The following is a 25657-nucleotide window of genomic DNA, read 5'->3' as shown; positions in this document are numbered from 1 at the left end:
GTGTGTCAAGTTGGCAAACGGAAGCCGGACTAATACCGGACGTGACGTTGATGGCTCTACAAAGCAAATTTGTCTTTCTGACAGCGCCATAGTGTACAACTAGGAAATTAATAGATTGAATTCATAAACATGAGCAATATGTTGAACATTAATTTAAACAGTAATTCAACTGTGCTGGTAGAAACTGAATCAGTATGAATTTCAACCTGGCTTCCCCTTTTTCTTCCATTAATGGAAACGGATGAGGGTCAGCGGCTTTTTATTCCGAAAGCTCAAACCGGAAAGGCTTCACGTTTGTTCAGCTTGACAGACGACTGGAAAGCGACCAGATGGAATTCTGCTCTGCCTTCTTAACAGATTCCACACATTTAAAATTGAATCGCACACATTTTTAGCCGACTTTCCCGTTGACAGACAGTCCTGGCGTGACCACAGAAGCTGATCTGGGAGGCTCGGCTGCGCTGTGAACCGGGACAGAGGCGGTCAAGACATTTAAGAAACCTACCAAACATCTTCCCTCTGAAGGTATCTTTTCTAGCTCATTTTGTCGGAGAGCAGTAGCTTGTAGTTATCCTATCGGTGTATTATTGTTGCCCTTGACAGTCTTGACAGAGAGGCGGAAACGTAGAAATGTGTTTAGTGTTAAGAAATGAGACCTGCCGAATGTCCTTCACAGCAGTTGTTTCTGAAATGATGCAGACAGCTGTGATTAGCTTTGGGAATCTGTCAAACAAAAAGGGATTTTAGCCGGAGGCGAGAGGGGTGTAGCCTTGTTAAATCACATTGTCTGGGGCGGCCTGATGTGTTATTTACTGCCGTCTGCGTTACCAGCTCTTATTCCTCTAAACACTGTCGTTCTGGATCTTTAATTATTCAGCAGCATAAATACAGTGTGTGCCTTTTGTTTTTGTTTTTTTTCTCCTCCTTGCTATGTTACTTTAGACGATCGGCGTCAGGCTGGCCTGAATGAAAATACTGCAGCTTCCGGTGACGAATTTCAAAATAATACCACCCTTTTACGATTCTCTAGAGCTGAGAGAATTGCTTTATTGATCTATCAGCTGATCTCCAGAAAGTTAATTGCATGTGCTATATGAAAGCCCATTTTTGCTAGTGTGATGTAAAATAAAGATCATTATTTTAATGAGAAACTTCATCAAAAATAATGAATAATTTCTCATTGTTCTGAGATACTAACTCATTTTTGAGATATTATGTGATTATTTCTCATTTATGACATACTGAGTCATTATGTTCAAGGATGTTTCTAATTATTTTGAGACTCATTGAGAGAAATTAAGTTGTTATTTTGAGTTACTAAGTCATTATTTATCAATACTAAATCATTATTTCAACAAAGTTTCTCATTATAATGATTTACAGATCTTTTTTTCATCATATTGATGGAAATTTGCTTCCAGAGGTTATAACCAATGTTTAAGAAACTGTAATGACCATTTTTCATCATTTTCTAACATTCTGTACATCAAATAATCAAAGAAATAACTGATCAATATTGAAAATAATGGTGTATATGGTGTATCAGTTTGTAATTTGTGAAATCAATTAATATTTAAAAGACCCTTTACTTTTGCTGGGGTAGGATTAGACTGATGGTGACAGATTTTATGCTCTTTCATGCAGTAAAATCAGCGTTTAGAGTGAGACTCAATGAGTTTCAGTGTTTTTTTGTCTGAGTAAACAGAATGAATCATGGAGTGATTCATAAGTTATCTGCAGCAGTGTTTGTTTGGCGTTTTAAAATGATGTCAGTATTTTCAGGTTTCTCCATCCTCTGTGATAAGAAACTGAATATCTTTGGGTTTTGCTGTTTATGATGCTCTAAATCTGCTCTGCTTTTAATTTGAAAGCAAAGCTACAGAACATCCTGTGTTCCTCTGACTCCCTTTATTTGCCTTGACACATAGACAGACCAGAATCAGATACAGTCGGCTCTCATATCCTGGTGGGGTAGGCCAGTCTGTCACTGGTTCACAGCGTTAACCCTTTCTGACCCTGCATGTGACTGCAGACTCTGCTGGTGAGGCTGCTGCTCACGGTGACAGACAGTCTGCTTTGTCAGTCTGTGTAAGCCTGCTGCCAGTCGGTTTAGTTCCTGTTTTTATGCCCTGAACTTTGCCTCCCAGGCTCTGTACCTGGGCCAAATACCCAGGTTAGATCTAAAGCTGCCTATAATGAAAGAGATGAGGTTTGGATGAAGGCTTGCCTGGCAGACCGACCTGAGGGTGCGGAAGTTTTGAAATACTGCTTTTAGCTTGTTTCTTGTAACCAACATAGACCTTCCTCTTCCTCATTGCAGCAGCTGGACCTGCAGCAGGTGATGCAGGCAGGCGTCAGGGTTTGCACAGGGACATTTCTGGCCTTTTGTTTTCCACCCAACATTCAAAAGAGAAGGAATTTTTCACATCATCATCAACCTGAGGACTGGACATGACGCGCTGATGTCTGTCCTGTCGGGGAGCGTTCCTTCCCTCCACGCAAGAAGCAAACCATGTTATGCTTTCTCATATTTCTGGGGGTTAAATATCCTCCTTGCTCCTCCTTGAATGCCTAAATTCCAGTTGTATGCGTCCTCTGACATCATGAACGGCTGCTTCTGCATTCCAGACGGTCGTGAAGAAATGCTGTCAAATTAGAGGCAGCCGCCCTTCTTCCTGCCTGAAAGGCGGCGCATTCATCGCATTGTTCAACGCCTTCGCGACTTAATGGAACAGCTTTGCCAGCATTGAAGGACGTAGAAACAAAAGCTAACAATTCGGAATCAGTGCATGTTTACATTTTGAATCCCGATACGAGCTTCTCTGCAGGTTTTACATGCTTTGTGCTGCAGAATGAGTCATGGCGTGCAGAGCAGGCCTGCTATGGTTTTCTGCTTCAGATGCTTCAGCAGCGTAAAGACAGCAGTGTTGAAGATTGTGAGTTTTCTGACCCTGTGTGCAGAATGTAAAAGCAGTGGCACTCTGATGTCACTCCACGGGCTGACGCCAAACCTGTTTTTTGCTCTAACCATGAAATGCCAAACTTGTATGTCCACAACTGCTGCCAGAGGGACACAAAGGTGTGACGAGTCACCATCTTGCTGTGCTAAAAACTCTTTGATTAGTCATGAACCACCAACTGCCAGCATAACTACTTCTTCTGAGGCCGCGGATGATGCTGCACCTTCTGAACAAAGAAGAAAACCAGACGAAAGGCCTTTAAAGTAATGCACGAACAACAGGTGACACAAAGAGAAGAGCGCGCTGCAGAGGTCATGAACTCAGGATAACAAAATGAAGTTTACAGTCAGCCAGCAGCCCTAATGCGTGTTCTGTAGGACGGCCTGAATGATTCAGAGCACACAGAGCGGCTGTTGAACGCGGGTGAAGATGAAAGCTGGTCTTTTCTTTCAGATGTCTGCTTTTACATTAAGCCCATATGTCACAGCAAAGGTCACGCTTCCAGATAATCCAGCAGAAATCTGCTTACAGCCGAAATATGCCGTCGTCCTTACATCTACGCCGCAGCCGAGGCAGTTCGCTGTGAATGAGGAGAGGACTGGCTCGCCCCCGCCGGCTTCAGGCATAATCGAATGGCGCTTTGATGTTCACGTGTCACACGGCAGAACACGTCTTTATGTGATCACGCTGGGGATGGACGCGGTGGCTTTTTGTCTAGCTGAGAGAGGTGCTCCACCACGGAAAAATAACCGTCAATCATGTTAATAATCGTTATTTTTTCTGGCAAAAATGAGCCAGTTCAAGGCTCTCAGCTGGGAGGACTTTCTGCTTTTCTTCTTATCTGAGAGTAAACTGAGCGTCATTGAGTTTGGGACAGTTACTCATAAAAAAACAAACATTTTCATGGATGATTAGCCGATGATGAAAATAATGAGTCATTTCTCATTCACTGCTTTAGTCAGTAATCAATTAAGTGCAGCTCTGAAGTGTATTTACTGTGTAGACGTTACTTCCACCCTGCTTTTGTTGAAAATCAGCATTTATATAAAATAACGTGCCTAAATACGTCTTGAGAGCGACATTATTCTTTATAATCTGAGCATCCTTTAGCTTTGATTTGTATATCTTTATTCAAGGCTCATTTGGTCGCATAATTACAGCTGAAAAATGAATATTTGGGGCAACGTGGAGCCTTTCTCTGCTAGATTATACTTTAACAGAGCAGCTAGCTGTGTGCATTGGAGCCCAGTGGGCACCAGATTAATTCCATTACATAACATTTAGTCAGTCTTAAGTAGGCTACAAGTGAAAATGAAGGCTTCACAGTCACCTCGAGCTTAAGCTTTCCATGACTCAAAGGAGCATTATTGGATGATTAAAACGGACCCGTTCAGTTTTCTTTAATAATCACGAGCGTTTAGTCACAGCTGCAGATGACAGAGTGGAAATATTGGACTTATTATCTGCCGCGGCCATCGACAGTAGGGCTGGATTTAAGAGCAGGGGACCTTGTGCAACCCAGCCTCCTGTTTTGATAACTGCTTCCTCTTTGCCTGCTTATCCTTTGACAAATATTGACTGTGTTGCACTTTAAAGGCATGACGTCATGTGATGATAAAGCGAAGCCTCAAAGTCCGGATATTTTTCTAAACAGGAAGACGTCACACACCTGAGTGCAGAGCGTTAAAGCGAGGTGTTTGGAGGCGCGCATGGTCACGTTAGAACGCGCGTCCCGCCACATTAATGCATCATGTTTAAGGGACTAAAGGGCATTGAAGTCTTTAAGCTCCTTGAGTTCAAGCTGACCTCCTGAGGGGGAAATATTTTGTGCACTTAGCAGCTTGTGGACCAAGTGTTTTTGAGTTTACGGGGCATGTTGTTCCGTGTGATTTGATTTGCTAAATGTGAATCAGCAGTCTGCCCTCTGGCCGACGCCATTGTCTCGGCGTCAGAATAAAAGCATCGTAAAACATTGCCGTGACTCACAGAGAACTTGGCCCGGCGTCTCGTGCATCAGAGCCGAGGGTGCGATCGTTAAAATCGATTCTTTGTGCCCTGATGAAGGTTGAGCGCTGCGTGGAGGAGAGTGAAGTCGCTCAGCGGAGGTTTGGTCTTCGTCAGGTGAAAACCTCGTGACTCCAATTTGAGCTGTTTTCTTGTTTTTGCGGGCGCTGAACGAATGGGGAATTGTACAAATGCAGACTCTCTGTTTTTAAAATTAGACATTTAGCAGTGATCAAGGACTCACTCTGAGCGATTTATCTTCATGCTTCCATCTGCTGTGTTCATCTGCAGCAGCTGTGGTGTTGCCCTGTGCTTTGGACGTCTTCTAGAAATCTCCAGCTGATAGTATTTGGGCAGCATGTTGGGTTTCATGTCATGTAATTAGATTTTTCTAATGCATGCAATAAATCCACTGTGCAGCTCAGAGTTTAGCGCTTTGTTGCAGTTGTCTGGGGAGTCAGCAGGCCCCGCTTTGCTCTGTCGCTGCCATAAAGCGTCCTGACTCCGGCCGGCCGAGGAAGCCGATTTAGTGAGTGTCCTTAGAGGTTTCCTGTCTTAAATAGAGATCCACCCCTGATCACTGTTCTGGCTTTGGTTAATGCGTTTTCAGGCGCTGGCGATAGCTGATGGACGCCTTGAAAAGCCAAGAGGGGGATGAATTTGGCTCACTGCTTCATGCAGTGTGCGGGCTTAAAGGAGCGCTCCAGTGAATTAATAATGTACGTCCATTAACTCCACACCCTCAGTTTATAACGCAGGCTTTCTGTTAACACGCCGTGCTTTAAGCTGAATGTTGGTATGATGGTGACGAGGCTGGATTTTGGCCTTATGATCGCAGGAGAGAGGATGGAAGGAGGGAAGGTGGGAGTTGGAGTGAAGGGGGGAGCGTAATGCCCGTCCACATTCCCAGATGAGGATTAGCAGTCACAAGTTCTCCGCCTGCTCTGGACCTGGCCTGGATCGTGAAGGCCTCTGCTGCCTCCTGAGTGCTTTAAATGCTCACACTGGACCACACACTCTCCCTCACACCTCCACCACACACACACGCAGCAGCACATTCAGTGTGTTACCTGGCATTTTAACTTTAAAGCACAGCATCTACAGCCTCTGACGCCGTCATGGCACTCTTACAGCACCAGGGCAAAACACAACCTGAGGCCTGCTCACATATTATGAAATAAAACAAAACTCAATTACATGGATCACATAAAGTCACGACTGGACCTCATTGAATCGAGGAACAGCAGAGTGAACAGCGAGCGCTCCGTCATGTCGCCGCCTTTTAAAGGAAACTGAGTCAGAGAGCGTTTACTGAAGCTCCTGACTTAATCAGACTTATAAAGAACATTGAGACAGGTCTCACAACCTGTGCACACTTATTAAGAGGAGCTATTAGTGGGATGGACTGAAGCATGACTCTACATGCACAGCGTCTGTTTTTGAGGTTTCCTGTGCGGTGGATCCAGTCCATCCCTGCTCTGTTTCTGGTGTTTGGTGACTGATCAGATGGATCCGACTCTGATTATCTGAAGAGTCCGGCGTCAAAGCGCCTGCAGCTGTCGCTCATGTGGACGAGAGATGACTCTGGAATGTGTCTCTAAGGTGCTAGAGGAATCCTAGCATGCGCACACACATGCATAACACACACCTCTGTCTCCCACAACAGCCTTTTGTTGAGTCGTCAGACCCGCTGGATGAAGAAGAAGAAGCACAAGCTTAATAATTCATCCATTCCAGGAATTGCTTACGATTGGTCAATTACTGCTCGTTTCCTTCACACGGCTGAGCTGCGATGGGACGGGCTGCCAGAAGATGATAGTTTGGATATTTCATTAACTTTGTATTTGCTATTTGTTTCCTCATGTTTAGTGTCAGGACTGTCGTGTTCTTCATATATATGACGTCTATATGAGCCTCAGAAACGCTGATTATTGTTGTCATCGCTGCGTCTCCCAGGTCCCAAGGCGAGTGCGTGTCCATCATGCCGCTGTTTGGAAAATCCCACAAGAGTCCAGCGGACATTGTCAAGACCTTGAAGGAAAACCTGGCCATCCTGGTCAAACAGGACAAGAAGACAGACAAGGTAGAGGAGGACAGCGTCCTTCAGCGTGTTTGTGTGTCTGTGAGTGCCGGCGTGTCCGGGGGGCCCGAGGGGTGACAGCCCTCTGTGAAATTAGAACATGGAACAGCCTGGTCCTGTCATCTCCTGACACTTGACTGTCAGGACGGTTTACGCTCTCTCTCTCTCTCTCTCTCACACACACACACACACACACACACACACGTAAATTTAGCCACACAGGCCAAGTTCAGGCTCAAGTGAGTCGCAGCTTTCTTCCTCTTTCACCAGGATGTCTCTGTTAGTTTTAGGTCCATGTTTGCTTCTCCTTCAGCTCCTCCTCTCTGTTCTCCAGGCGTCTGAGGAGGTGTCCAAGTGTTTGGTGTCCATGAAGGAGATTCTGTACGGCAGCAACGACAAGGAGCCTCACACCGAGACTGTGGCCCAGCTGGCCCAGGAGCTGTACAACAGCGGCCTGCTGATCGCGCTGGTAGAAAACCTGCAGGTCATAGACTTCGAGGTGAGGACTCACTTTTGTGCAAGCGTGTCCAGCGTGGAGCAGGTGTTGATCACTGGCGGCCCCTACTGGCCGGCTGAGGGGAGTCCGCAGTCAGGAAGGGAAGGACGCCACAGTACTTGGTGCTTGTTCGTCTAATTATGCGTGTGTGTGTGTGTTTTCAGGGGAAGAAGGATGTGTGTCAGATCTTTAACAACATCCTGAGGAGGCAGATTGGGACGAGGAGCCCCACTGTGGAATATTTCTGTTCCCACCAAGAGGTCCTCTTTATACTGCTGAAAGGGTGAGTCATGCACACACACACACACACACACACACACACACACACACACACACACACACACTGGGTAATGGCTGCCAATCAAATACTCCGTCTGTCTGAAGGTACGAGACGCCCCAGGTAGCGTTGAATTGTGGCATCATGCTGAGGGAGTGCATCCGCCACGAGCCGCTCGCCAAGATAGTCCTCCAGTCGGATCACTTCCACTGCTTCTTCAACTACGTGGAGATGTCCACCTTCGACATCGCCTCCGACGCCTTCGCCACCTTCAAGGTAAGTCGGGTCTCACCGGAAACTACAGAAATCTGTTTTCAGCTCAGACTTCAGTAACGAACGCCACCTCAGGCGACTTCTTTTGTCTGGCTATCTGTAATTCGTTGTTCTGTCTTGATTCACAGGATCTGCTGACAAGACACAAAGTGCTCGTGGCTGAATACCTCGAACAGAACTACGATGCTGTGAGTGACTTGAGCCACACACGCGTTTCTAAACACAGGAGTCATCTGGAAAGCACATGAACGACGGCCGCAGCGGCTCCCACGCACGTGACTTTGAATCAGCGTCACACGCCTCCCCTTCATCACACACACACACACGCAGCTCCTGCAGCAGCCGCCGAACGCTATTTCGGAGGCGTAAACATAAACACTGCCCACGGCTCTCAATGACGGCTTGACCAGGAGGACCCTGAGAGAGAACATACGCACAGATACATAACCGGATCAGGCGTCAGCCCCCTCCGGACTCAATGGCCCAGTCACACATCCCAAAAACCAAAAAAAAGTTTGTCAAAGTTTCGACTAAAACGCTTAAAGCTCCAGGAAAACTGAATCCGTCTCAGTGTCACAGCGTGCGTCAGCACAAAGCTCTGCTCTATGCTGTCAGTCGCTCGAGGCAGAGGGGCCCCTTTCATAGGGAGGACCCCAGGGGTCTCAGGCTGAAGGAACCCCACACAAAACTGCCTTTTTACCTGGAGGCCGTAAGCTGACAGGTGTCACAGAAAAGGAGACGGCGGCCGAGGCTCAACAGAGGCGATGTAATCTGTGATGAAGCCCAGCCTAAACACAGCGCTTGGGTTAGAAAGAGCTCAGATTGGCTCAAGAGTGAAGGACATGAAACATGTGTGAGATTAAGATCCAAAGGTCGCTGGTATGAGGAAGTGGAGGAGTGAGATGACATCTCCCGCTTCATCCTCTGCCTCGTTTCCATCCAAGTATCCAAAACACAACGAAACCCGTTAAACTACAAGCTGAGAGTCTCAAATCTGACTGTCAGGCTGTTCCTAAGAACGTATAATGAGGTGTGTTTCCTGTCTCGCTGCAGGTGTTTGCAGACTATGAGAAGCTGCTGCACTCCGAGAACTACGTCACCAAGAGGCAGTCTCTGAAGGTTTGATCAGGCCTGAACTCACACCGTCTGTGCTCAGCAGTCATGAGTCCACTGGACTTGTCTCACATGTCATCCTCTCCTGCAGCTGTTGGGCGAGCTGTTATTGGACAGACACAACTTCACGGTGATGACGCGCTACATCAGCAAACCTGAGAATCTCAAGCTGATGATGAATCTGCTGAGAGACAAGAGCCTCAACATCCAGTTTGAGGCCTTCCACGTCTTCAAGGTAAAAACCTGCCGGTGAGAAACCGACAGTGAAATCCTCTTAGTGTCTGCTCTGAAGTGTCTGCCCCTGTCCTCAGGTTTTTGTCGCCAACCCCAACAAGACGCAGCCCATCATCGACATCCTGCTCAAGAACCAGACCAAACTAATCGACTTCCTGAGCAACTTCCAGAAGGACCGCATGGACGACGAGCAGTTCAATGACGAGAAGACCTACCTAATCAAACAGATCAGGGATCTGAAGAAACCAGCCTCCTAGAAAAGCCCCCCCCCCCACCCGCCCTGCCCTCTCCCCCAACTTTTTATCAATAGGAAGACATACAGTAGAAAAAAAACACATTAACAATAACGGTTATTCTATTTAAAAAAAAAAAAAAAATCAAGACGTTATTTGTCTTTTTTCTCTTCGTTGGTTCATTTAAAACTCGTGCAGAAGTAGTTCTCGATCACTGATCTTTCTTTTGTAAATTTCTCTCATGGAGCCTTTTGTTTTTTTTCTTTCTTTCATCTGTAGCATGTAGTGCCACAGCTCCAGCTGCTGGAGGCGGCTGATCTGCTCCGCTGGGAGAACCGGCGGTTAAAAAGCTTCGGCCAGCGTGGTCGTGCTGCACATGAGCGCTAACTTTCAAATGAAGTAGCTGCAAATCAAAAGAAATAATGAAGAATTTCTTTTCCCTTTTCACTCTAGAGAGCGTTGAAAGTGTGAAACATCCTCAGGCTTTGCTAAAAGCTTCGTTAGCCAAACGGCGGCAGCAGGCCTTCGTCTCCCTCTGCTAGCCAAACGTCTTTCTTACTGTGCTGCCAAAGCCAACGATTGCTCCAGTTCTCTCTCTCTAACACTAAAAAGCATCACTAGACTGAAGTACGATCCCCGAACGCCAACTCTCGTCTTCCTCGAAAGAAAAACTCCACGTCTAACTCGCTTATTTGTGCCATGACTCAGCAGCTCGACGAGGCTACAGGATGTATAAATGCTGATTTGTCTGCGGTAGCTTTCCAGGATCACAAACATGCAGAAAAACTGCAAAAAAACGTAACATTCAGATGTGTTGCAGCTTTTTGTGCCGTTGTGATGAAGCGAATAAGCTGTAGTGAGACTGAGAGTATCCTTGGTTTTAGGATTGCTGACGTAAAATCGTACCTGCAGCCTGTGAAGCGGAGGCGTGCTTGGATTGATCCACGGCTTGGGGCTGCTATCGGTACAGTAAGCCTCAATCGATTTGATCACTGGTTCTCTTTGCTGGTGGCTGATAGCACTTTCTGTATGATAAAAAAATAATATGATGATTCAAGTGGTTTTTTTTTCACTGTTTTCACACTGCTTGGTGGTATTTTTTTTATATATATGTAGAGTTTCATTTCTCGTTGTGTACAGTTTATGGTTTGCACACCTGAAGCGAGTGCCATCGCGAGTGAGAACATTAATGGGAGAGGAAGAGGAGGAGGAGGAGGAGGAGGAGGAGGAGGGGGAGAGCAGCTGGAAGAGCGCTGTTTGTTTCTGTTTCACTCCTTTTCTTTCTGTACTGTAACAAGCGTTTTCGCTCTGACGTGGATCTGATGTTGGTGTTAGGACGGAAACACGGGGGAAGATTCAGAGGTGCCTTTTTGGTTTGCTGTGTTTTCCCTTCTTTGATCTTTTTTTTTGTATTTTCAGTATCTTTATAGGGGGAGCTTAATTATTATGTTAATGAAAATATGCTCTGGATAGAACATATTTGTTGTGATTAAGCAGTGAACCTCTTAACTCACTATATTTGAGTTATGCTGTAAAGGAAATGTTTTTTTTTGGTTGCCATTGTGTCCGGTCCAGGGTCAACGTCTTTCGCCAAAGTAGCGCCGATTCAACGTGTGAATGACAAACTGTGTCGAGCGCGGATTCGTCTGGCCAAAGCTGAGCTGCAGCAGGATTCGACGGTGAAACGTAACTGTGAAAAACCCACTTGTAGTTAAAGGACCATAAAATGTGCAGAGTCGGCGAGGTGAGATGCTCCTTTAAAGTGGTGTTGCTTTTATATTTGACTTCAAAACGACAGAAAAATCCTGAATTGAATTCCCCATCGATATTTGATGCGCGTCCGTCGGGTGACTTTGCGGGTTCCACAGACCTTTTTAAGTAAGTTTTATGTTGAATGGAGTCATGAATGAAAATCACGTCTCTTCAGTTGGGACTTTTCACTCTAAACAGTTACAAAGTAAATTTCAAGACTAATGTCAAACACAGCGAATCTGAACAGAAATACAGGCAGTAGTGGAGTGCAGGGGGGCGACAGCAACACCTGCAAGGAAAAATAGTAAAAGTTTGTCTTTACGGTGAAAAATAAAAACAATACCAGCTGTTTTGGGATGTTATAAGCTGTGATTTATCAGAATCTCGTCACTTGAGCCAAACTCCACTACGTCTCTGTTTGGATTTTGCCTGTTTTTCGAGCAGCTTTGGTCTCCGCGTCATCTTCCCTCTCTGAAAGCAGCCGCTTTATTTTCCACTTTGATGCTATTGTACTACATTCACGACAAATAAAAGGATGGGAATGCAAGCTTTGTGTGTGTGCGTGCTCGTTTGCAGGCAGGTGGTGTGAAATCATTGATGCTGATCACTCTTACTGTGTAAAGAAAGCGCTTTATTTTCATTTTGTCTGCATTTGTATTTGTATCTCAGCCTGGAAAGGTGATTAAAAGTGTTTCACACCAAAGCACTTCTTCCTGGATCACGCTCTGAGGCTCAGTCGTAGATACACAGTCTTTTGGCATGATTTGCCAAGTTACAGCAGCATTTGAACAGCGTGTTATCGTACCAGCAGGAAAAGGTATGACAATGCAAACAGGAAAAAAAACTCCTCAACACTGAAGATTAATGACCGCAGAGTAAAGCTACGTTCCTTCCTTAGAGCTGCTTCATGCAACACCTTCATGTGACGTTAAAATGAATTATGACTGCTTGATTTAAAAAAAGAGACTTCCTTTCATTTGTCTGCACCGAGATGCAAACTGCATTTTGTTTGGGCCCAAATCAAATAAAAAAAAACAGTATAATTGGAATATAATCCTAAATAAAATATCCTCACAGCTGCAGCCTTTCCAGTAAAATGCACGCAGAGATGCTGCAGAGTGCCTTATTAAAGTGAACGTCCTGGTGAGCAGAGGCTGCACCCATGCTGACCTTTGATAGATTCCCAAAAAAGATAGACGCCGCATAACCGATAAAACAGATAATATTACTTCATGGGTTTGGGAACATTTCGTAGAATCGTTGCCAGTAAACACGGCTCATTTGCGAAGGATTGCATTGTTCTTATTTCTGACTTATTTGGAATCGGGGATGTATGAATGCATGAATGTTTCTACATCCACACACCCGTTAAAGAAACTACTCACCACATGTGCAACAAAATAAAACAACATGAACAAATCCACGTAGTACACTTTATATTTCTATCTTAAATATAGATTTTCCGTAGAATACCCATTTCCCGTCTCGCTCCCCTTCTGTCCAACGTCCTCGTGTGTTCTCTTACCTCTTCCATCACCGATCCATCCATCCGTCCCTTCTCTGTGAGCTCATCCTGTTGTTTTCAGTTTGTCTCGCCTCTCCAGCCCACTGCCGACGGTTTCTTAATGACTGGACGCAAAAGATACAGTAGAGGGAAAGTCGTTCAAAGGAGGGCTCCCACTCCTTCCATTTGAGCCTCAAACATGGGGGACTGTCCTCCAATCACCCATCAATAAAAAAGTCTGTTTAAAGCAGCCCTTGGTGGTTCAAATACAGCCTTTTTGGTGTCAGTTTTGCCACCTGAAAGTGGGCTGCTGTTGGTCCACCATCGCTCTAAACAGTAACAGTCAGAGGGACACCGGAAAAATGTCAACGTCTACGTCCTGATCCCATAACGCACAGACTGATCGATCATCAGTCTCCACAAATAAAATGCCAATGTGGCACAGATTTGATTTAAAGGGAGGAAACGATCTTCACATTCCTCAGATTTTCCTCCCAGAAAATATCAAATCTGTGGTCCAAAAGCATGACCCAGCGCTTTTTTTTGGCGTGTCCGTTTATCTGTCCGTCCACCCATCCGCGGCTCAGCTAACGGGAGGCGAGGTGTGCGATCGGCTGGTGCGCAGCTTCTTGTTGCTGTGGCTCTCCTGATCAGCCTGCCTGCTGTGCTTCCCAACACAACCATCTGGACCAGAAGACACCGCCGTTACTAAAGGCCACAAGAAAGGCACATGTGAAGACACAAAGATAACGAGATGGAACTTACTGGCCTGCTGAGGAGGGGACGAAGAGCAAGCTGACGGGCTCCTCTGCCACTGTGAAAGCAGAAAAGTGTCATTTCGTTATATAACCTAATAAATTAACCTTCTCACGCACATAGAAAAGCATATGTAAAGGTCTCACTATGAACTTGTTGACGTTCTTCATGCTGCTGAACCTCAGGTAGGAAATGTCCTCCTTGTCCTTGTCCCTGTCCTGGTCGGTGGTGTAGATGTGCGTGATGCCGGCCCCTCTGATCAGAGGGACGCACTCGTCACACGGACATTTAGTGACAAACAGCATGGTGGGCTCCTCCGCTTTGATGGCTCGGGCCCTGAAAGCAGCACTTCTGTCAAACACTGTCTGAAAGCAAGGAGACATTTTCACATGACTGTCGTCCTCCGCTGTGTAAACTGCTCTGACCTGAAGGTGAGGGCATTCTGCTCCGCGTGGACAATGTATCTGTATTTGCGTCTCTGTCTGTCCTCCTGCTTGTCGTCCATCTGGGGGTACTCGGCGTACTGTGAGCCTGCTGGGTAAGCGTTGTACCCGCAGCCCACCAGGTACAGACACCCCGTTCCATCACCGCCAGTCTGGAGCAAGAGCAGTTCAAATTCATTTGGATCTAATAGTTTAGCTTCGCATAAATACTGGAAACAGGTGAAAACAGTGAGCCTGGCTCTGTCCAAAGGTAGAAAACATGCACCTGAAGGCACCCTCTGCAACCATTAAAATCATCTGTGTAGATCAAACACACTAGATATGATGTGTTGGTGTTATCTGTCAAAAGCTTGAAGCACTACAGCATCCATGCACGCCGAAAACATCAGTGTCTTAATGCAATCACCCATAAATGAATATCTTTGATTTGGAGGCTGATGTTGTCAGTTTTGACCATTCTGTCACTCGAGCAGCAGACAGAAATCCTGGAGGTAAAACAGCCAAACCAAAGCAAAAGGTGGACGGGGGAGCTTACCGACTGTCCCCTGGCCCAGATCACAGCACCCACGCCCACTTTAGGATCCTCTGGAAAGAAAAATGGCAGTTTTGCATGGAAGAAGATAAACGGGACCTTTGAACCTGACACTCAGAAAAATGTCCTCCAGGCGAGGACCTGTAGCCTTACCCTTTAAAACCTGAGAGTAACCATAAAGATATGAGGAAGAATCAGTGAGTCCGACAATCATCCAGCCAAACCTGAACAGCTGCTCTCATTAGTTTCTCCATTACTCTGATTATTTTCTGTCCCTTTTAACTCATTTTCAGCTGAACGGCTGCAGCTCTCAGCCTCTTTTTGTTCAGTCTGACGTGAAACAGGATATGTGCTGCTATGCTGAACCCTTCCAGCTCTGTGTAACATCCTGTGAGAAACATAAAAACCAATCAGACCTGTTCTATAAGCCAGCAGCCTGGCTTGGATGATGCAATGGCGAGCCCCTTCCTGAGAGAGTCCCTCATGACGAAGAGGCAGCGAGGACTTGGCTAGTGATGGCTCGGCGGGTGAATGCTGTTCCCTGGCTCACAGGAACAGCGCAATCAACAACAAGAAACATCCCTGAGCAGGCAGAAAAACTGGAGAGGTGTGAGTGTTTCTTACTTGTAGAAGCCGTAGTTTTGCTGCGGCAGCCCGGCAGCCACTGCAGCGAGAACCTCCACCAGCTCCCTCATGTTATTCCTCAGGTTGGAGAAGTATGGCTCCAAGCAGAAGTTCTCCAGACGCATGTGGGTCAAAATGGCCCGGTGCTGCCGAGACGTCTCAACCAGGAAGCGTCTGGAGAAGTCCCTCAGGTGTCTCGTCCTCTCTCTGTAACACAAGGGGACAATTTATCTGCAACTTGACTTACTCTAAGTGTCAGAATCCAGATGAAAGAAGCTCCAAGTTGATGAAAAACGTTAAAGGTCGTTACTGCTGCAGCAGTAAAGGTGCGGTACCTGTTGAAGAGCTCCTCTGTGTTCGGCCCTGGTTCATCATCAGTCACCCTCTCCATGAAATCACACTCTCTGGACGTCTCGTCAACGAACTGCGCCAGGCCTGGAGCGAGCGGCTGCAGCCGCACGCAGATGTGAGATCGGCTGTTGGACTTCAGCTTCTCTGTTACCACGGCGTCCAGCGCGGCCTCCTTCGTGATGCCGTCAGGTGGACTGCGGGGGTGGGAGTTGGAATGGTTTGCAGAGGTGGACCTCAGCATGCTGACCTCAGGGTCTCCGGGCCAGAAGGAGATCTGACTGACTCCAGCTGGAGGAGATCAAAGCGCATCGTCAGTATTTGGAAAATAACCACACATGGAAATAAAGTGGGTTCAGCGGCTCTCCTCACCGTTGATGATCATCTTCAGGCAGGTAGCACAGGGTCTCCTGGAGAAGTACAAGTGACAGTCAGCCAGGGAGGCGCCATGATGGATGATGGCTGCTTGTCCCGCGTGGAGCTCAGGTCCTGAACAGTGGAGCCCCACCACCTTGCTGTCCCGCACCACCACCAGACCCATCCCACGGATCTGGAAGACCGCACATTCAGAGCGATCAGAGAGAATATTGGAGTGCTGGCCTCATTCTGGATGCTCCACCTGTGTGTTTGTACACCAACCTGGATGTGGTCATCCTCCTCAGGCTGCTCCTGGGGAAACAGCTCCATCCACAAACTCAGCAAGGTAAACAGGTTCACCTTTGACAGCCTGGGACCGTGACCTGGAGGAGGAGGAAGCTGCTCTATGAGGCTGAATCGGAAAACTGTGTTTGAGTCCTCTCTCAGCACTCTGCTGTTAATGACCAGCATACTCAACTCAAATGTCTTTGGAGTGTAATGGGTGCTGACCCCAAAATCACAAACGCAGCAGATGAAGTCCTCAGTATTCACAAATACGTCTGTAAAACTGAATCCTGCCTTTTTTATGACGGGACAGAATAGAAACCTATGCCGCTCACCATTACCGCATTAACTCTTCCTCCATCCGGCTCACCTTGTATTTTGCTGTCAGTCTGGGTGCTGCTGTCTCTCGTATCTCGACCCGGCCTGAACTGGATCGTATCGGCTTGCTTCGGCATGTCGCTCCTTTCCATTTGGCCCGCCAGCTGGCCAAATAACGTGTCGCCCTGGCAAAATAGTAAGAGTTGAACCAGAATTAGTATTAACCCGGTATACAGCGTCAAGATGGACAGATGAAATACCATTTCCAATCAGTCTTTTCAATATAAAAGCCTAGCGGGCGAAACAAATTACCGTCGGTTTGCTAAAGCTAACGCAACAACGACTTACAGCAACATTAATGAAAAAAAAGTAAATGAATTCAATGGGTTTAGGTTATTCTATACAGTCTGGCATCATTTCAACCCTGTCCAGGAACTGTTAATATCTTATTTGTAAGGACATTTGTCCTTACCTCTGTTCCTATCGCCGCTAGCGGGTTGTAGCTTGACGAAGTTCCGGGTTATTTCCGCAATAACGTCTGACGCAGGCACGAGGGCGGGGCAACGACTATATTTGTTAAATACCGCCCTGCTCCAATAGATGGCAGCACACTGCTGCTCTCATACAGCATCATATAACTGCTCCTTGTCTCAACCTACGAATTACTTAAAAACACACAATAATAAGTAATACCAAGTGCTTATGTGACAAAATATGTATTAGATGGAAACAAAGCAGAGTTTGGAGTCGTTTATTTCGTCACAGAAACATCACTCCATAGCTAAATATAAAAAACAAAGTAAAATAACATGTCAGTTATGCAACAGCAAAAAAAAGTCATACAAACCCCACAATTATAACACTGATTGCCTCAAAGCAAACCACTATGCTGTAAATTGAATTTAACCCAAATTACCTGCCGTTTTATAAACTTGCCATATGTAAATAAAAGCTTAACAAAGCACGATAAAAATAGAGATTCTTATCTTCATACGGCACGCAAAACAATCTTATTTTTTCCAGTTCGCTCTTCATATTCAAGCATTAACTGCCACACACACACCCTTTCAAGCATCAAGAAACAGAAACCTAACAGAGGAAACAGAAACTGACCTCAGAGTCTTCCAGCTGACCTGCTCCATAACACACATCTCTAAAACAACTCCACCTGGTGAGGCAGCGGAGCCTGCAGGTAGTGTTTGGTCATCACCAGCCAAAGCTAATAGAATATAAACACAACATCTCACTTACTAAAGTGGTCATATTGCTTTAGTTTGCAGTGTCTTCAGTGCAGTGTGACAGACAAATGATTCGTCATTTTGGTCTTACCAACTCTGCTGCATTGCCCATTTGTTTCTTTACTTTTGCCCCAGTAACAGTAGCAAACACGAACAACAGTCACCGTGGATCAGCTTGTTAAAGGTCCCTGTGTCATCAGGAAAATAAGGTTATTCTTAGAATATAAAGCATCTGCAACATACCATCAGCCTTAGATATATTTTACAGCTTTTACATTTGTAAAGAAAGAAAAAAAGCTTTTCTAAGTCAGTTTTCTAGACTTCCCCTCCACTGCATCACTGTTTTACTGAATATGAAGAAAAAGAAAATGTCATTTCTTAAAGTGCCAAAGAGCAAAAGTTTAAATCAGGCAGAATGAGCATAAAACAATAAAACAGATGTTGGTATAAAAAGGAAAATATTATGCATCCCACCACGGTTTTGATACAGGGAACTGTTCAAATAACCAGCCAAGTGAGCAATAACAGGAGCCTCTGAATGGGATTTATCAGCTCAATAGCTTCAATAGTTAAATAAAATTTTAAGGTTCAACACATCCAGGAGCTGCTTTTGCCTAAATACAAAGGCTGCTAATTGAAAAAGACGAGTGTCCCAGCCAGTGTCAGTCAGTTATCTAACCCCCTCTAACGAAACATCTCTTTCAGTTCCCTCAGAAACACACAGGCTGTTCTCTGCTTTCTCACCCTCCAGGTTTTTGGTCTCCCGTGTTAACTTTTCCAGAAGTTTAAAGAAGCACACGTAAGTGCTGCCGAGAGGACGAACAAAGTTCAAAATTCAAGTATACAGACGCCATGTAAAGAATAGGGACAGAAAAAGGTGCCATGACTTCGTCGAGCGACTCCACAGGAACTGGCCAAAGTGCTGATTTCAGATCCACAGGCAATGCAGCTTAAACTCCAGTCCAACACCTCCAGAGTGACGATGCTCATGTGCCAGCATGTGCCTCAGTAAGTACGTAAATCCCAAAAAACAAGAAGCCTTCACCCTCATGAGGAATGTGGTAACTTTGGGAGCAGTGACACACACCCGCCTGCTCAGAATAGAGTTTGTGAAAAGAGTACCACTCAGTTCTTGAAGGCTCCGCAGCGGCTAGCTTTGCTGATGAACTCCTTGAGCATGGCTCCGTCCACCTGCCAGAAGGCTCCAGTCTGAGTCACCTGAGTCAGATGGTTTACACAAAACCTGAAGCAAAACACTTCGAGGTCCTAGAAGAAGACAAATATTACGAGGCGGGATTAGAATACGCACAATGTAATGTAATGTAATAGAAAAAGAACAGCTCCGAATGGAGCAGAAAAGGTAAAATTGACACGATCCCTCTGGAGAACACAATGCTGCAGCGTTACAGTGTCCAGTGAGTCTGTGTATATTGTACCTCTGCATCGTATCGTATGGCAGCAGACAGCAGGGTAAAGGCATTTTCGACAGTGATTCCTCTCTTGATGATCTGCTGGCACAGGCGTTTCAGGCGGTTTTCACAGTAAGAGGTGGCCAGGTCCAACAGGCCTGCAGCCAACACACAGACGAGCATAAATACCGTACAATGGAAGAAGCCTCGGAGGGCGTACAAATGAGAGACAACCGTGCGCGTGCTAACCGATAGCGTCCTCAGGCGGAAGGTCAACTGTGTCCGTGTAGAGGAACTGCAGGAAGGATCTGTAGACGGGGTAAGAGAACTGGTCGATCTGGATCACGTCCTGCTGGTCCTCCGTCCACTGGGAGCGAAACATGGACCGGAAATGCTCACACCTACTCCAAGAAAAGGCCGTTAACTATGCTGCATCTACCGCGGAGCTGCGTATGGGAAAAGCATTCAATGACTTGGCATGATGACGCTTTAGTGACGTCTTCTAAGCACACCTGATCTTCAGCACAGCTTTGTGAACGTGAATGCATTTGCCGTCGACGCTGAACTTCAGGTCAGCCGTCTCCGGGCTGTCGAACTCTTTCTTCAGAGCCTCCCCGACGGTCAGGAAGTCATCGTGCTCTGGAGTAAAGCAGATTACAAAAACGACCCTTCACAATACATTTAAAGCAAAATCCCCCCACTGCTGAGGATTGGCCCTCCCTCTCTCTCTTTCTCACCCATAGACATGAGCCTCCACATGACGGAGGGCGTGGCGAAGCAGGCGAAGACGTCGTCAGTGCTCGTGAAGTGTGTGAGGTGCGGCATGACGATGGACTGCCCCCGACACTGACCCCACATGTACACCTGGAGGAGAGGCACTGTCAGTCCATTCCAACTGCAAGCATCCTCACCGTATGACGCTCTTCTGATCGTTTTAATGTCGTTATCTTGAGATCACAAGTTAATTATTTCATTATCTCACGATAACGAAGCTCGTTTCCTCGTGATAGCGGGTTGATCTTGTTATCTCCAGAGAAAAAAAGGCCGTGCTCTCAAGATAAGGAGATTTATCACAAGAAAACTACTTTTGTTTTCTCCTGATCAGGCCTGAATCAGTTGCTACAGTGGTCAAGATGCCATCTGTGCACGCTGGCACATCACTCCTGATCTTTGATAAACACTCTAAGTAATAAGAGGAAGCAGCCTTTTGTTTTCTCTTCGTAAAAAGTTGATTATCTCGAGATAACAAGGCTTGATTTCTCTCAGTGACCTCACAGCATTAAAAAATAACACGGCCGTCCTCTGCTTCTGTACACAGGGACATTTTGCACCTCAAAAATTTGCTTATAGCCGAAGTGCAAAACGCAAAAATCCACTCACATGTAAACAAAACACATGAAGCCATTGTAGTTACTTGCATACACACCTGCCCGCTTTGGGTCTTGGCTGCTGAGGTGTGTGTTGAATGGCATGCTGCGACCTCGACAATCCTGTTAAACGAGAGCTGTGTTAGCAAACAGGCAGATTTTCATCTTCCAGTTTGTACAGAATCACGTGGAAAGTGTAAATATTGTGTTACAGCCACAGCGAGGCGATAACTGGACTGAGCAGTGTTTTTGTGGTGGCAGGATTGGCTCTGCAGTCATTGTTTATGAAGGGGAACAACATTACGATGAGTTCCTTCTGTCCACTGACATCTACTTAAGACTGGGAGCGGAAACAGAGGGACAGAGGGAGGAAATGGGGACAGGAAACAGGAAGCTGAGGTTTGAACAGGATGGGATGCCTGTCCGTTCTGCAAATACAAAGAAATACTGCTCTGAAAATCAGCTTTGAGCACCCCTCCTTGTTCCACCACTACCTCTCTTTGTCAGCCATGATCTGGACTGGTTTCAGGTGGTTGCTCTTGTTGCCAGTTCCCAGTTGACCGTAGGTGTTTGCTCCCCAGGCGTACAGCAGCCCTTCATCTGTCAGAGCCAGGCAGTGGCCGTAGCCTGATACTATCTGGAGGAGAGGGAACACCTGAGTCATGAATAAAGAAAAATTATGTTTTCATCAACTTTAAGCATAACGTTAGGTTTCACCTGTTGAATGCACAGCCCCTGGAGTGCAGCGAGGCGGCAAGGCGTGAGCTGGTTTCCATTGTTGCCGATACCAAGCTGTCCATTCCCATTATATCCCCAGCCGTAAACCTACATAGAGACAAAACAATCCTTTTTACAGCGTGAAGTTCAATTTCTCACCGGGATAATTAAGATTTCATCTCATCTTCACCTCTCCGTTGTCGATCACAGCCACGGAGGAGGTCTGCCCACAGGTGATGCCGACAGCAGCCTTGCCCTGCAGGCAGCCGGTCACTTTCCTGGGGTAGGGCTGGTTGGCTGTGGAGCCCGAGCCAATCTGGCCACAGTTATTATAACCCCACGCAAAGACCTGGACGAGCAGGGAGGCAGGTCAGGACCAGGGGTGCGACACGCTCAGGTTTGGATGAAGTTGAAGTGCAAGGAAAGCTGAACGTCTCAGTTTTACACGGCGGTCGAATGTAAGTCTGTCAATTCTCTCATTCAGGAGACAAGAAAAGCAACCTTGAATTTCAAACTCAGTCGCTTTCTTGCTGGGAGTTCGATGAGAAGAGCGATGCCAATTTCATATCTGCAACTTATTATGAAGCTACAGCCAGAAGACAGTTAACTTGGCTGAGCATGAAGCTGGAAAACAGCTAGCCTGGCTCTGTTCACGGGAACCAAATCCACCTACAGGCACCTCCAAAGCTGCAAATCAACACGTCACATCTGATTTGTTTAATCTGCACAAAAACTGAACGTAAAAGTTGTGCGTCGTGGTGTCACGATGCACAATTACAGAATGTAGACAGACAGAGCGATGTTTACCCAACACCGGCACGCTCTACTGCGCAGTTAGCAACATTTAACACGGTGACAACCTTTCCTGCTCGCAACACACACACACACCCTAATTAGCTCTAATGCCTTGGGGGGTTAAAAATAAGCCGCTTAGTCTGACACTGGCGGAGCAGGAGGTGGCTATGTAAAGGTTTTCAAGTGAGCCAAGTAAGGTTAAACATGAAATACACACATACGAGTACATGCGAGTATATGTAAATATGCTTCCTGCTTCATAGTAAACAGAACGTCAAATTCTTGTGTTTTACAGTATTTCTGTTTCTTTCCTGCGGAGTATTAGAGTGCAATACTTTACTCAGATGGGAATGACATTTATTTAAGAGAAATTTAAGTCTGTAAATCATTCCATATATTTGACCTATTATCATGGCAAAATCAGTAAATGATGATGAACAGCTACCTCTCCATCGTGAGTGAGGGCCATGGAGTGATGAGAGCCACATGCAACTTCTCTCACTTTCTTGTCCTGTAGGTTAGCGGTGACCAGCACCGGGGACAGTCCCTGGTTGGCATTCCCATTCCCTATCTGACTGTAGCCGTTGTGACCCCAAGCAAACAGCTGTCCATCTGCAACGAATCAACACAAGGTCAAGAACAGAGGAGTCAGCGGCGTGTGAAAGTGAGCTCAAAGGTGCACATATATCTGCATTAAATTTCCCTGACAGTTAAAAGGAGCCACAGCTCCGGACCACAGGACAGAACCCCCTACTCAAGAACCTTTATATCAGAAAATGACTTAAAAGGATTGAAGGTGAGAGGAGCAGAGAAACATGCTACGAGTTGATGATTTACATACATATATATAGCGAGCATAAGCAAAAACTCACCGTCAGTGGCCAACAGGACGTGAGGCCCGCTGCCATAGCTCAGGCTGACCACCTTCTTCCCCCGCAGGAAGTCCAGTTTCTTTGGCACAATGGTGCTCAGACTGTCTCCTGTGCCGAGGCAGCTGCTGCAGTTCAACCCTAACACAAATACCTGGGAAATGACAACACACACGCACTACTCAACATAAAAGAGGGAGTTCAAAAATATAACTTGTGCAACACTGCGTGGTGTGGTGGCCATGTTTCCTGCTGTGTTTTATAGCGAAGATAAGGTACCTTAAAAATAACAGACTGTTATAAACTCACATAAAATCAGCCTTTGGAAAGAGGTAGATATACTGGTGTCTCTGTAACACACATGCACACTCCTCACCTCATTGCTGTGTGTGATGTAGATGACCTCATTAGCAGAGGTTCCAAACACACAGGCCTGTCGGATTGTGGCTAGTTCCTCAGCGTTCAGCAGAGAGAACAGGGGCCACTTGCTGACGTCCACCATGGCTCCCGCAAAACTCAGCCTTCCCTGACGCGGCGGAGGAGTCAGGGCTGACGGGGGAGAGGATGGAGGGATAGGAGGGGGCTGACGAGGAGAAGGGAGGGCGTGAGGAGGAGGAGGAGGAGGCGATGCTGGAGGAGGTGGGGAGCAGGGAGCAGAATCATCCCTGCTGACGCTGACAAGAAGGACAAGATGAAGGGCAGCAGTGAGAGCGTGGAAGAAGGCGAACAGAGACAGAGAGATGCACTCAGAATCACATGCAAAAAATAATTCATAATCCTTAATCCATTCATGAAAACCAGAAGTTGAAGAAACCAACTTTCTTGGAAATGAGGCATGCAATCAAAGCAGCACAAGCGATCAACTATAAGATGTTTCGCTTCACATGTGGCTGTTTTTGAAATGGACCAAATTCTACGCAAATTTTGTCAATTCAAATTATGATTGCTTGTGGGCAACTGTTCAGCAGTGGTTCAGCAGCTATGACTCATTACTTTGCTTAACCAAACCCGCAATTCAATTCGGGATATATGCCAAGTTCGTTTTACTCTAAATGTAATAGTAATAGTTCAAGTTAAGGTGAATGACTTCCTATGCGGAGTAAGATACTGAACGTGAGTGCATAATATTGACTGGTTTGTTGGAATGAGCATTACTCGTTGTGTTTAAATGATAACCAAACGCTAAATGTGCTAGCTTAGCTCTAAGGGTCAAGAAAAGCCTCTGAGTCGTTTGACAAGACACATCCTGCAGCTGACAAGGAGGGAACAATTAAATTGCTCAGTTTTTGACTGGAGTTCGGCGTCCTGTCCTCTCGACCAGGACTAGCTAAAACACATCATAGAACACTATCCGCGAGCTAAAATGAGGTTCTGTGTTGGACAAAGTGTAAAAAACTCTTTTCATTTTAACTATCTAAGAATGCACCACAAGTAAGTTAACTGGCACTGAAGCGTTTGCTAATGGGAGAAGCTAGTAGCTTAACGTCAGTTAAGCGCTTTCCTCTCCTTTTCCTACCTAAAGCATCGCTCCATGACAACGAGTCAACTGAGAAAAGACAGACAGACAACGACATTTAATTACAATATCACAACAAGTACAATACCCACGATAACAGCAGCAACACTAATGGTACAAAGTTACCCGACTGAAACCGCTTGCCCGATGTTGTCAACAGTAGAACTGCGTCGGCTAATTTCTCTTCCTCGTCGCCTAAATTTCCGGTAGACTAGGCGATGCCTGGGTGCATTGCTGCCCCCCTTCGGCCATTATGTAAATAATCCTTCTTAAGATGTCATCAAGCTGTAGCTCCTAAAAGTCTAATTGGGGGAGTTACATCCTCCTTTTCCTCTCCTGTAAACATGATCATTCCAAATATTTAAGATAATATTTTCTTTGCACCTTATCAAATTTCTTTACAGAGGGCGAACATGTTTATGATCTTGTTACATTTTCCTCTCTGCATCGTCTCCTCCTCCAACCCCTTTCGTAATAGCGTAAAATTTAGTAATTTTAAGTAAGTGTAATTTCATTTTTGACACTGATAACTTAAGTTCTCATCTAGTTTTCTTGCATTCATTTTGTTCTGTTGCTTGATTGATGCTGAACTAATGTGAAAAACATGCAAGTTCATTTCGGTTAGACTATATATATTTCTTTCTCTGTTTCAGGATAAAATTGCGCTTGTTGATTACGCATATAAACGCACAAAAACCCTGCAGTAACCATCACTTCTCCGCAAATATGTAATTTTCCTTGACAACCACCAGGTAGAGCACTAATACATAGCTCTGTGCCCATGATGTGCTGCATCATTTGGGATGCTCTTCCAGTGATACAATGCCAGAAAATTAGGATTTAAGCTGTAGGGTTTTTTGATAAAGCATCAATTGTCGTGATTCAGTATAAGAGTGTTTTATAAACGCTGGACTTTACTGAAAAAAGGTTGCCTCTGAATGATTTTGAAGATCAGATTCTCACTCAAAAAAGACTGGTTGACAATGAATAGCAGCTTTTCTAGTTGGAAAAAGGTAAGCATGCTGAGTCAGGACTTCAAATTCTTCACCTACTCTTCAGCAAAAGGAGACGATCAGAATCAAACTCACATACGTTTACCTGAGTTTGTCTTTGTTTGATGTGTCCAGAAGAACCATTTCAAATCCTTTTTCAGTTTT

At 45.8% G+C, this 25657-nt stretch overlaps 3 protein-coding genes across 6 annotated transcripts; 1 reads left to right on the top strand and 2 right to left on the bottom strand.

Annotated features, from left to right (window-relative positions):
* The first annotated feature begins 279 nt into the window (after window positions 1-279).
* cab39l (calcium binding protein 39-like) lies at window positions 280-11969 on the top strand. Its single transcript, XM_070957619.1, has 9 exons — window positions 280-525; window positions 6921-7047; window positions 7379-7543; window positions 7705-7823; window positions 7925-8093; window positions 8219-8278; window positions 9144-9209; window positions 9295-9438; window positions 9515-11969. Exons 2-9 carry the CDS (start codon window positions 6946-6948, stop codon window positions 9692-9694), a joined length of 1005 nt encoding a protein of 334 aa, XP_070813720.1. The 5' UTR covers window positions 280-525; window positions 6921-6945; the 3' UTR covers window positions 9695-11969.
* A 65-nt stretch (window positions 11970-12034) lies between these two features.
* Window positions 12035-17117, bottom strand: cdadc1 (cytidine and dCMP deaminase domain containing 1). Its single transcript, XM_070957618.1, has 12 exons — window positions 17062-17117; window positions 16642-16774; window positions 16269-16369; window positions 16002-16179; window positions 15617-15920; window positions 15282-15488; window positions 15074-15198; window positions 14661-14710; window positions 14108-14277; window positions 13829-14018; window positions 13692-13740; window positions 12035-13610 (listed from the first exon to the last, which is right to left on the bottom strand). The coding sequence occupies exons 2-12, from the start codon at window positions 16739-16741 to the stop codon at window positions 13510-13512; spliced, it is 1575 nt and encodes a 524-aa protein (XP_070813719.1). The 5' UTR covers window positions 16742-16774; window positions 17062-17117; the 3' UTR covers window positions 12035-13509.
* A 207-nt stretch (window positions 17118-17324) lies between these two features.
* Window positions 17325-24711, bottom strand: rcbtb1 (regulator of chromosome condensation (RCC1) and BTB (POZ) domain containing protein 1). 4 transcript variants are annotated; one of them, XM_070957956.1, is made up of 13 exons: window positions 24627-24711; window positions 23361-23658; window positions 22988-23138; window positions 22561-22727; window positions 21511-21669; window positions 21321-21428; window positions 21098-21240; window positions 20663-20726; window positions 19974-20100; window positions 19749-19875; window positions 19486-19637; window positions 19264-19394; window positions 17325-19093 (listed from the first exon to the last, which is right to left on the bottom strand). In XM_070957956.1, the coding sequence occupies exons 2-13, from the start codon at window positions 23484-23486 to the stop codon at window positions 18953-18955; spliced, it is 1596 nt and encodes a 531-aa protein (XP_070814057.1). In that variant the 5' UTR covers window positions 23487-23658; window positions 24627-24711; the 3' UTR covers window positions 17325-18952. The 4 variants fall into 4 exon arrangements, with proteins under 4 accessions (XP_070814057.1, XP_070814058.1, XP_070814056.1 ...); XM_070957957.1 differs by having other exon boundaries at window positions 23361-23652; window positions 24627-24697; XM_070957955.1 differs by lacking the exon at window positions 24627-24711 and adding an exon at window positions 24501-24534.
* Between the last annotated feature and the right edge of the window lie 946 nt (window positions 24712-25657).

The sequence above is a fragment of the Chaetodon trifascialis genome, chromosome 24, assembly GCF_039877785.1.
Source record: "Chaetodon trifascialis isolate fChaTrf1 chromosome 24, fChaTrf1.hap1, whole genome shotgun sequence".
Taxonomy (NCBI): domain Eukaryota; kingdom Metazoa; phylum Chordata; class Actinopteri; order Chaetodontiformes; family Chaetodontidae; genus Chaetodon; species Chaetodon trifascialis.
This window is presented reverse-complemented; position numbering and strand designations above follow the sequence as displayed.